Source organism: Miscanthus floridulus, chromosome 7 (assembly GCF_019320115.1).
Source record: "Miscanthus floridulus cultivar M001 chromosome 7, ASM1932011v1, whole genome shotgun sequence".
Classification (NCBI taxonomy): Eukaryota; Viridiplantae; Streptophyta; class Magnoliopsida; order Poales; family Poaceae; genus Miscanthus; species Miscanthus floridulus.
Window position 1 is genome coordinate 126781532 of NC_089586.1, and position 11817 is coordinate 126793348.

At 43.9% G+C, this 11817-nt stretch overlaps 1 protein-coding gene across 1 annotated transcript; it reads right to left on the minus strand.

The window, feature by feature from the left end:
- Window positions 1-3319: 3319 nt before the first annotated feature.
- Window positions 3320-8946, minus strand: LOC136464678 (autophagy-related protein 18b-like). Its single transcript, XM_066463639.1, has 12 exons — window positions 8616-8946; window positions 8441-8514; window positions 8015-8088; window positions 7796-7905; window positions 7537-7628; window positions 7274-7386; window positions 6354-6473; window positions 6119-6264; window positions 5922-6032; window positions 5777-5836; window positions 5581-5668; window positions 3320-3578 (listed from the first exon to the last, which is right to left on the minus strand). The coding sequence occupies exons 1-12, from the start codon at window positions 8672-8674 to the stop codon at window positions 3420-3422; spliced, it is 1206 nt and encodes a 401-aa protein (XP_066319736.1). The 5' UTR covers window positions 8675-8946; the 3' UTR covers window positions 3320-3419.
- Window positions 8947-11817: the final 2871 nt, after the last annotated feature.

Consider the following 11817-nt stretch of genomic DNA (forward strand, 5'->3'; position numbering starts at 1 on the left):
GCCAAACGAAGCGCAGGAATTTTAGAAATAGTTCACATAGACATCTGTGGTCCTTTTCCTATGAAAAGTGTGGATGATTATGATTCATTTATAACATTCACAGATAATTATTCTTGTTTTGGCTATATTTATCCAATTAAGGAAAGATCGGAAACGTTGGATAAATTTAAGATATTTAAGGTTGAAGTAGAAAATTAGCACAACTTAAAGATTAAGGTAGTAAGATCCGACCGTGGGGGAGAGTACTACGGTCGACACACACCATATGGCCAAGTTCGTGGACCTTTTGCAAGGTTCTTACATAAAAATGGCATAGTTGCCCAATATTATACACCGGGCGAGCCTTAACAGAATAGAGTAGTTAAAAGACGCAACCATACCTTAATGGATATGGTGAGAAGCATGATAAGTTACTCTACCCTACCGATAAGTTTATGGATAGAGACATTAAAAACTGCCATTCATATTCTTAATCGAGTGCCAAGCAAGGCGATACCCAAAATACCGTATGAGTTATGGACAGAAAAGGAACCCTCACTTAACTATTTACGTGTGTCGGGTTGTTCAGCTGAGGCAAAAGTCTTTAACCCAAATATAGGAAAGCTAGACTCCAAGACAGTCAGTTGCCATTTTATTGGTTATCCAGAAAAGTCAAAAGGTTACCGCTTCTATTGTCTTAACAGACAAATGAAGTTTGTAGAAATAAGACATGCTGTGTTCTTGGAGGATGATATGATCAGGGGGAGCATGATAGCGCGAGAAATTAATTTTGAAGAGAAGCGGGTATACGTGCCCACTCCGATGGTTCAGGAACCATTCTTCACGCTACCTATTGTTCCTATACCAACAGTGCAAGACACTGTAGTAACAGCACATGTTGTTAGTTCTCCTATGGCAACAATGAATGAACATGAGAAACCTGTCGTTCAGGATCCCATAGAACAAGCGTCATCTAACAAGGCCCCTAGAAGGTCTCAAAGAGTCAGGAGATCAGTCATTCCTGAAGATTACGAAGTTTATGAATGTGAGGAATTTCAAATGGATGGTGATCCCACCTCATTTGAAGAAGCCATGAGAAGCGCTCACTCATCAAAGTGGCTTGAAGCCATGGAAGATGAAATAAAATCAATGAAAATCAACGGTGTTTGGGACTTAGAAACAATTCCTAAACGAACCAAGACAGTAGGCTATAAATGGGTCTATAAAATCAAACATGACTCCAAAGGGAATATAGAAAGATTCAAAACGTGACTTGTGGCGAAAGGCTTTACGCAAAGAGAATGTATATATTATAATGAGACATTTTCTCCAGACTCATGTAAGGATTCTTTTAGAATCATAATGGCGCTTATAGCACATTACGATTTAGAATTACATCAGATGGATGTAAAGACGGTGTTCTTAAACGAGGATCTGGAGGAAAATGTTTACATGGCACAACCGAAAGGTTTTGTTGTGGAAGAAAAAGAACGTATGGGATGCCGCCTGAAGAAATCTATTTACGGATTAAAACAAGCTTCAAGACAGTGGTATTTGAAGTTTGATAGTACAATAAGAAAGTTTGGGTTTCAAGAAAATGTAGAGGACAATTGCGTTTATGCAAAGTTCAAGAATGGGAAATACATTTTCCTAGTCTTATATGTGGATGACATCTTGCTCGCTAGTAGTGATGTTAATCTACTACTAGAAACAAAGAAGTTCTTGTCCTCGAAGTTTGATATGAAGAATCTCGGTGAAGCTTCGTTCGTCCTAGGAATAGAGATTCACCGAGATAGAGAAAAGGGGGTTTTAGGGTTATCACAAAAGGCATATTTAGAAAAAGTTCTAAAGAAATACAGTATGCAAAATTGTAAGTCTTCATCTGCTCCCATAGTCAAGGGCGATAGATATGGGGAATTTCAATGTCACAGGAACTAATATGAGATTGATCAAATGAAAATGGTTCCATATAGTTTAGCTATCAGAAGTTTACACTATACTCAAGTGTGTACTCGTCCTGACTTAGCATTTGTTACCGGGTTACTTGGCAGATATCAGAGTAATCCAGGAATAGAACACTGGAAATTAGTAAAGAAAGTTTTGCGTTACCTGCAAGGTACGAAGGGTCTCATGCTAACGTATAGAAGATCTGATTCTCTGCACATAGAGGGGTATACAGATTCTGATTATGCGGGAGATGACAGAAAGTCCACATCATGATACGTATTCACTCTCATAGGAGAAGCTATATCGTGAAAAAGCTAAAAACAAACAGTCACTACATCGTTCACAATGTATGCCGAGTTTGTAGTATGTTATGAGGCCACAGGGCAGGTGAATTGGCTAAAGAAATTCATGCCCGGGTTAAAAATGGTAGACGATATATATAAACCACTCAAGTTATACTGCGATAATAATCCAACAGTATGTTATGCTCACAATAATAAGTCAAGTGATGTTGCCAAACATATTGACATAAAGCATTATGTTATGAAAGATAAAGTCTGGGATCATATAATTAGTCTTGAGCATATAAGAACAGAAAAGATGCTCGCGGATCTGTTTACAAAAGGCTTACCACCCAGCATGTTCAGAGAACACTTAGTCGGCATGGGTTTAAGGAAAAGTCTATGATTCCTGGACAATAAGGGTCTAGTTGAGAATCTGTTTCAAAACAGAGAGGTGCATTGTAGCTGTTTAATCTAATGGCAACAGACCGTGACGATGAGGCATGCTCTATGCACTGATCTGTGATGGAATGGGAACAAGATAAAAGCAAGTAAGTTGAGTTTATGTCATAAGGTGAGATCAAGGGGACGAATGTTAGATTGATCTTCATCAATTGGCCCATTGGGCCCTTGGATCCGCGTCCTGATCGGGGGCGCCCAACCGCTCCATGGTTGGTGGACCCCCGTCGCACAGCGCCGTAAAAAGGGAGGTGAGGGACGGGGCACAAGGCATGAGGTTCACCTGAGCTGCCAGACGCCCCACCTACAGTCCCTAAACCCTAAGCCGATCTAGTGAGGGGGTGTTGCCAGCGACGAGAAGACCGCCACCGGCCACCGCCGCCTCTGCACCGCCGCCACTGCGTCCGCGACTTCACCACCAGACCTCACCGCGCCACCGACAAGCACCCCATGGGAATCTCGTCTTCTACGAAGGTGGCCGATGGTTTGCACCTCTGCAACCCCTCTCTCTCTCTATATGTTTCTCGCACTAGCATGTTCTAGGATTTGCTATTCAATCAGATATCAGTATATATGCTAGATCTATGGCTAGTGATCCTGTTATGCAACTATCACATCCAACAGATAGAACAATAGTAATCACATGCATAATTGACAATTAATTTACATGCACAATTGACCTAAAGGTGAGAGTAAAAAAAACATGGTACAACCGGTCCACTCCAAGCTTTTCCACGTTAATCAACTATGGTACTATGAGTCTTCTCTTGAACCTTCAAGCTTTTCCACGTTAATCAACCATGGTACTATGAGCCTTCTCTTGAACCACAAGAGGATTACAATGGCAACGACACACTGGTATCGATGCAAAGTTGGCATCAACAACCACCAAGACAAGTCACAGATGTTGCCCTGTATAATGAGTTCATATCACACTCGCGCATACTAGAAGTCCACAATGTATGAAATTCGGTAGGCACGTACTTTCACAAGTCATCTACTCACTACCAAAAATTCAGCTCAATCAGAATTCAGAAACTATTTCGTCACCAAAAACGATCATCCACAAGGACTGCTCTATGCTCAAACTGCAGAAAGCCAAACTGAAGGCGGAAAAAAAAAACTCCTCAAATCTAATGCCCCACTTATAACAATCCTCAAACCAACGAAGTACTCAGCATAGAGCGTCTCCAAGTTTGATGATGATCCAACAACCTTTGAGACTCCAATCACAAGTTAGTAATAAAACAGCAGCCACAAAGCCTTTTAATCCCAAGCAAAATTGGGATAAGCTAGACTTAACGTGAATGGGGACTTAAATCTTCCACACTTTCAGGATGTTGTTTATATGATCAGTTTAGACATGTTTCATGAATTTCCGCAAGTATTATGTCTAAGTACCTGCAGAGCTGATGCATAGTTGGGTGTAACTGGCTCAAAGTGAAAAGTATTCAAAATTACAATGGAAAAGAAACCGTCTCAGCAGGTGTAAAGCTTTTTATGCATTGCATCAAACTTGCTGTGTACTTCTATAATAATTTACACGCGCCACAACCCCACAACATGTCAATTCCCACCAGTGATGAACACCTCTATAATATGTACAGTTGAAGTTAGTCCCAATGCCCGGTTAAGTAAGGCCGAAGAATTCCCGTGAGTAGGCGGATCTACAGGGTATGTCGGGGGTTGAAGTTAGTCCCAATGCCCGGTTAAGTAAGGCCGAAGAATTCCCGTGAGTAGGCGGATCTACAGGGTATGCCGGGTATGCCCCGGCATACCCTGTCTAGCCGAGCGTACGTATACCGTATAGGGTATAGCGGTATACAGACGGGTAAAAAACAATCTTATCTAGTCTTCGCCGCCGGCTTACCTTGCGCAGTAACGCATCCATGGATGGCTGGATCACATGGGCAGACCTTCGACTTTCCAATTCTACTGCTCGTCGCTCGATCAAATCGAAGTCGCAAGTCATCCTATCCCATTTGCGATCTTGCCGTCTGTCCTCCACGACTCCGCACCAACGCAGAACGCACCGTCCTGGGCTCCCGGCGCCCCGTCCGTATGTAGATCGACCACACCGTCCGGCGTTCCGCGTCCGCACATCGACTTGCCTGTCTCGCCGATAGGGTCACAGGCTGCCTGACGCCGACCATGGTTGTGGCTGTGGCAAGAGGTTTGCACTTTGTAGAAATATAATCCTCTTGTTCTTTCTCGTGCATAGTATCGATCTTCTTTTTTCTTTTGCAATCCTTCTCATATGTGATCTCTCATCTCTAAATCATGCCTGATCTCTCATCTCTAAAATCATGCTTGATTTCCTAATGCGGATGTGACCATGCCTCATGCGAACAAGACTGCAGAACCAGAGGATTCGCCCATGTCAGTCCAGTTAGTATTTTTCTGTTTAATTGTTTGTTTAATCGCAAGTGAGTCATCATTACTAGTATTTTTTCTTCCATCTGTCTGTGTTCTTCATTTATTTCTTTATTATAAAGAGATTACATCGTCTATGAATTATGATTATATCATCACAAGAGTTTTGTTACATTGTGCCGTACTTATCTTGCTTCTTCTATGTATATTTTAAATTATTAGTTTGGTGTTTCAACTACATCTATTATAATTTGCACAAATTTTTATCTTAACCTTTCAATATAATAAACCTTTCATTTTATTTAGTATATATGATGCTGAACTACTGTGCAAATTTTACAATTTGTCATTAAATTGCTAAATGGATTTTACTAGATTATATATGAAAATTTTAGGATGGCATATCCTTCGATAAAATCCTAGATCCGCCATACAAATATAATCACCTAACAGGTTGAGTGAGCATTACAAGTCAGTCTATGTGCTGGTCGTTCTGCTTGGGACTACCCGAACAAGAGTCCAGGAGATTAAGTTCACGCACCAAAAACCACGAAGATTCATTTGACTTGGTTGTGTTGATCAGATACTCTCGGAAGTATCCATCATGTGTTACAATGTAAATTACAGTCCTGTAAAGAATTGCATGGGTAATTTAGACATGTGCAGCAGTTAGTGTTTCCACAACAAAAGGAAAAGGAAAAAAACTGATGAACAGATGACGATTTTGTGGTTCTTACTTCAACGCAGGAAATTTGGAAGAATTTTGGGAATTTTCAACACTGTGTACTGCCAGACAGCTGCAGTACAAAGGATGATGTTAGTAAAATCAATAATGAAGTTTGTACAGGGAGTGGCAAGAAGTAGTATCAATAATGAATGGACCTCTTGATGTCTGTAGTGACAACATGGTGAATAACATGATGATTAGGTGGATCCAAAGCATCAGTTACAGACCCAGGAATCACTGAACTCAGAAATGTATTTGCTTGTCTCCTGAGAAAAGTGGATGTGATCAAATCAAATCATGCCTGTGAAATAATGGCTCGCAAATCATAGCTAGCATAAAGCAGGACATGAACCTTGCGTTCCTAGAAGCATCAAGGAAAAACATGTGCAAAGAGCCTGATGAACTTGTGGCAACAAGAACGTCAGGTAGATCAACAGAGGGACTAAATGTCAGTGAATAGATCGTTGATGGGTATGTTCCTCGCCGAAAACTATGTGACTGTTGAAGGAAAAAATGCAAAAAGATATAAGGTGAATTGTAGAGAGCTCAATGTCAAATTGGTTCTGAAGGAGAAAGGTATAGTTCACCTTGGTTGCTTGTGCAACAAGATGCACTCTAATCATAGTACCCTTTTCAGAAGCTGTTGCCAGGTACAAACCATTCAATGAAAAAACCATTGCAGCTAATGGAGCTTGATGAGCATCTATCTGTCAGCCAGTTACACAAAACAGTGAGAAAACTACACCACAACCCACGCTCCAACAATCAGCAATTAACTTCACACTCGAGGACTTCTTAATGAAGGAATTGGATGCGAGCATATAACTGGGACGCTGAGGATGTAAGCTTATAACTGGATGTCTCAACCATCCAAATCAAAGAGTTTTTTGTTCAGAAGAAAGTATGCAGCTCGAAGGGCAGGCCTGGTGCAGTGGTGAGAGCTGTCTCACTGAGTCACCAGGTCGTGGGTTCGAAGCAGCCTCTCCGCAGATTTGCGGGGGGGAGGCTTGCCTCAGTTTTTCCCTTCCCCAGACCCCACTCATGTGGGAGCCTCCGGCACTGGGTCTGCCCTTTTAAGAAAGTATGCAGCTCATCTGCTGCTTTGAGGATAAAACAAAAAAGAAAACGACCATCTATTGGCAAGATTAAACAGTGAAAGGTGACTGAGATGTGTATTGCAAGTTTTGCATACCACAATAAGCATGAAAAGGAGTCAAATAAAGCTCCACTCATTTTGCTAGCTTTACCAATAAATAAGCTCAATGCTGCCACATCATTTGCATAGTCATTGCCTTTTTTTCTATTGTTTGAAAGTAGAGCAAGGAATCTAAAATAATCATTGAACTCTCTAATAGGTTTTCAAAGTCATGTCAACCAAAGTACAACTCTAGATTCTAGAGAATAAAATAGTAGTCTTTACCAAGCTGTATGTGAGAAAAATCACAATAGGGAAGGATCTAAACCTGCTGGAGTCAATATAAGTATGACACAGGAAACAATAAATTACCTGGCATATTAATTCCGGTTTTGATGCTTTGTATACTAAAGCAGATCCTTTGGATGTGCTTGCAGGGAGAGCCAAATAACACTCTTCAGAATTAGGAGCAAATGCACATAAACCTAATTTAAAATGTAACAATATTATCAGCAAAACAACACAAGAGTGCTTTTGATATTATTATTGTTATTATTTGCCAGCTTGAAAGCAAGGGCTGTTAGCAGGAGGTATGGTATGAATATTTGGTATACAAGGAGCAGGAGGATCCTTACCTTTTGTATTGGGCACCGTTTCAATTTCATCCAATATAGTAGTGCTATTTAGATCATAAACAAAAGTCCTATCCTGCAGTACAACAACAAGCCTGCACATAATGTGATTACTACTTTATTCAAAAGAACACAGCAACTAAAGTATGCACAACAACACAATATTTGCGGATCCTGACTGGGACTTCATTGGCATGCATCAATTAACAGAACATAAGTATGAACCAACAGAGACTGATAATACATTGAAGTAGTAGCTAACCTCTTCCTACTTAATCGCACAGCCAAAATTGAAGTCTTAAAGTTCAGATCTCTCTTTGATGCTCCTGTTTTGGTATTGAACAAGCACAGACGACGAGGAGACATTGCAGGCTGCGAAAGAGGAAAGAATTTGAAGCCACAAGTCACAATCAACAAGTTAACTCGACTAACCTATGAAAGTTCAACAAGTTAGGGGCAATCAATCAACAGAATGAGGTACCTGTTCACCAGTTCCAACAATGGCAAGTAGGTTTGTGCCAAATAGCATTTCCACAATGTTGAATCCCCCAAGATCTGCAAACACGCAGAGGTTCATACTCAGCATCTTATAGTACTAGTACTATACTATTACAGAACAGCTCCCTCCACAGTAGAATGACCACTTTTTTTGTTTTGAGAAAATTAGAATGATTAATTGATGTTCTTTCAATATATATTTTTTGGAAGCGTGTTCAGAAACAAATTGTAAGTGTTGTTTCATTTGATTCTGCTAGACCCTAATGTATCATTGTTTCAAAATTCCAAAACCCTATTTATAGCCAATAAATATACTCCCATAACAACGTGGTACCGATTTTATTGTTGCATACAACCGTATTGGATATTTCCATAAAATCTAAAAGGGGTCTCTGAAGAAAAATCTCACTCTTTTCATAGCAGAGCCTCCCATTGCGAGCATCGAAGATCTTGAACCCATCCTTGGTCCCGACAGAAAACATGCTGCAACAATACAAAAGGAACCAGAATCAACGCTCCTAATCCGCCATCCCCGCCACCGTAAAAAGCAGTCACCACGAGACAGGTATTCTCAGCGCACGCACCTGTTGTCCTGATTGAAGGAGACGCAGATGATCTGCGACGGAGACGAGCTGCTCGCCATCGCCGGCGCGGTGAGAATCGGTCACACTCGCCGGCGCGCCCGCTCGTCTCTGCAACCAAAATTCTTCGGTGTCGCTTACTGCTTGGGGCCGGCCGGCGTACCGTAGGTGGGTGCCGTCGAAGCAAAGCTAGGGTTCGGCGCCGACAAGCAAATCGACCCCGAGTCCGGAAGGACCTCCACGCCACGCAAGTCCGATGCCACCAGACGTCGGGAGGACGACGACGACTACGAGAGTAGGAAGGCGAGCTTCCCCCTGTCTGGAATAAGGAATCGGGTTCGTTCGTTGCCCGGACCAAGAAGACGACGATGGATGGTTGGACATGACAGGTGCGTGGGTCCGACCCGGCCTAGCTTTTGGGCCAGCGCAGCCCGACATAGTGAGGCCCAAAATTTGAAAAGCACAGCAGCACAGGCCCACGGAATCGGTGGTCTTGCAAAAATCTAGATCCCCTTTGGAATCCGAGAAAATTTTCAAATCAAGCGTTTTTTACTGTAAAATTAAACTGATTTTTATGAAGTTCTTACATGTTCCTATAAAAAAACACAACTCCCTCTATCCTTAAATAAGTGTCATTCTCCCTTTTCAGAAGTCAAACTCTTTCAACTTTGATCAAATATATCCAAAAAATATTAATATTTGTAGCACACCATTAATATCGTTAGATAGATCATTGAACATATTTTAATACCAAATTTATTTGAGATACAAATATTGTCAATATTTTCTATAAACCCAGTCAAACTTCGAATATAATAGCGACACTGATTTAGGGACGGGGGAGTAAGCTCCTAAAGGGAACTAACATCGGTACACTTTGCTTTTGGGGGCACGAGGGATGAGTTGAGCCCAACCAAGATTTTTGGGATGGGTCGAACCATCTCATGTTAGGTTTAGGAGGTTGGGTTTAACCCAGTTCTGTATTTTGTTGTACAGGTTTTGTGTGAGTGGGATGAGTCACTGACTAGTGGGGCCCATGTCGCAGCCTCTCAACTTCTACCTCGTGCTCTTTGACTCCGCCAGGGTGCTGCTCCCCGGCCGCGCTCCCCGCCCCCGCCGCAGCTCCTCGGTCATACGCGCCGCTCCCGCCTATGGTCCCCGGCCCCATGCGCTCGGGCCCTCGCCCCCGCGTCGCGCCGCCGAGCATGCCGCCTGCTTGCGCCCTGCCTTTGCTCTCCACCCACGCGAGATGTGGGTCGGCGCGGTCCACTCGTTTTGAGCGGGCGGGGATGACCCACATCTGAGTGGAATATTCCACTCTTGGTCCAACCCATTTCTCTCAATCCTCCAACTAAACACTAATAAAAGTGGGTTCACGCTGACCTAACCAAATCCAACCCTGAACCAAACACAGCCTAAAAGGAAAAATGGGTGGATTCACGATTGAATTGAAAGGCAGGAGCCAGCATACTTATCGAGATCAAAGCAGCTAGCCAACGGGAAGCGAGATCAATGTCCAAATGACTCCAATTATCAGCATGTTCGCTTGGTCGTAAACGATCGTAAATTTCCAGCCAAAACAGTATTTTTCTCTCACACCAAACCAGCCAACAGTAATAATACACGATCGTATACGATCGTTTCAGCCCCAGCCGAACAGGTTGTATGTCCCTCTGCCCCTCCTCACCCTCAGAGGTCATAAAAGCAGGCACTCATCTTTTACAAACTCGACGAACCACACTGCACTAGCTTTACTGCATTGCATCCATCCATTTCTTTCTTCCCCTCTCTGCATGTTTGCATCTGCATCAGATGATGGCACGCGAGATCACACTCTGACAGAGGGTTGATTTCGGCGACTGGATTCCTGATTGCTGCTTGACTTTGCAAGGACCGTGATGGCAGTCTGATGAGGGGTTTGGATTTGATCCCGTGCCGTGCACCTTTTGGCGGTTTGGCCGCTCGCATTCCAAACAGAACCGTAAGATTTTCAATGTCACATGGCTGACTTTCACTTCCACCACGGGGCACCGGGCACCGGGCACCGGGCGGTGCGTGCGCTCCCTCCCTCTGATCTCTCTATCTTTCCGGGTTCAGGTTTGCAGTTCCAGCAAATCTGCGTTTTGAACGCATGGGTGTGCGCGCTACAAAGAAAGGAGGCCAGCGAGAGGTGACAAGACATTTTTGCTGCTTGCTGGTCAGCTGGTGTGTGAGCGCCGCACTCCACAGTCCACACACAGGTTATGGGAAACAGGAGCTGCGTCGAGATGCGTGCTGGACGGGCGGGCCTCCACCTGTCGCGGCGCAGGCGCAAGCCGCCGTTGAAACGACGCGTGCTTTTGCTGTGCGTCTGGCCGTCTGCGTGAGCGTGACTGCATGCATCTGCACGAGCCCTGCCCCTGATCTCATCGGCCTCAGCCTCAGCCTCAGCCAGCCAAGCCCGGCTCGGCAGACGACAGCTAGCTGCCCAGGGAAACGCTAAGCTTGCCGACCAGAAGCCTCTTCGTTTGACTGTGGCTCGTCGTAAACGATAGTAAATTTTCAGTCGGAACAATATTTTTCTCTCATATAAACCAGCCAGCAGTACTTCTTTATGAACCAGCAACGATACGAACCAGCTAACCGAACATGCTCTAGGCCGTCCTGCGATCCGGTTTGTTTCTCTAATCATGAGCGCTTAATCCCGCCCAGGACTGCAGGCCGGCCCAACACCAGCAGCGACCGACCTGGCTAAAGGCTGGCTCCTCCTCGAGCCACGCGCAAGACGGCAGGAGGTCTCCGGCATGGCGGCATGGCGGCATTCCGGCCCAGAGTCCCAGACGCACGAATCATGCACGCAATAATCAGGAGCGCATTGCCATCCGTACACCGTGCACGAACCCATCCGTGTGTTATGTGTACACGTCCTAGTCGTACACTCGTATCTACTACACTATACAGAGATACAAGTACAGTTCAGACGAAGCGTGAACAAAAAACCAAACTAAAATGCATGCTCTCGTCTCAAACTCTCAGTCTCTCGAGGTAAAAAGAAAAGGATAGTGATCCGCCAAATAACGTGTATCTGCCCGTAGTACAGTGCAGGGAGACCGGTCCAATTAAGGGCACGCACAGTTGCAGCAGGTGCATGCATACGCTCGCAGTCGTGTTTGCTTGGCAACCTGGCCTCCTGACCAGACAGAAGCCAGAAGGGAGAAGGCTGCGC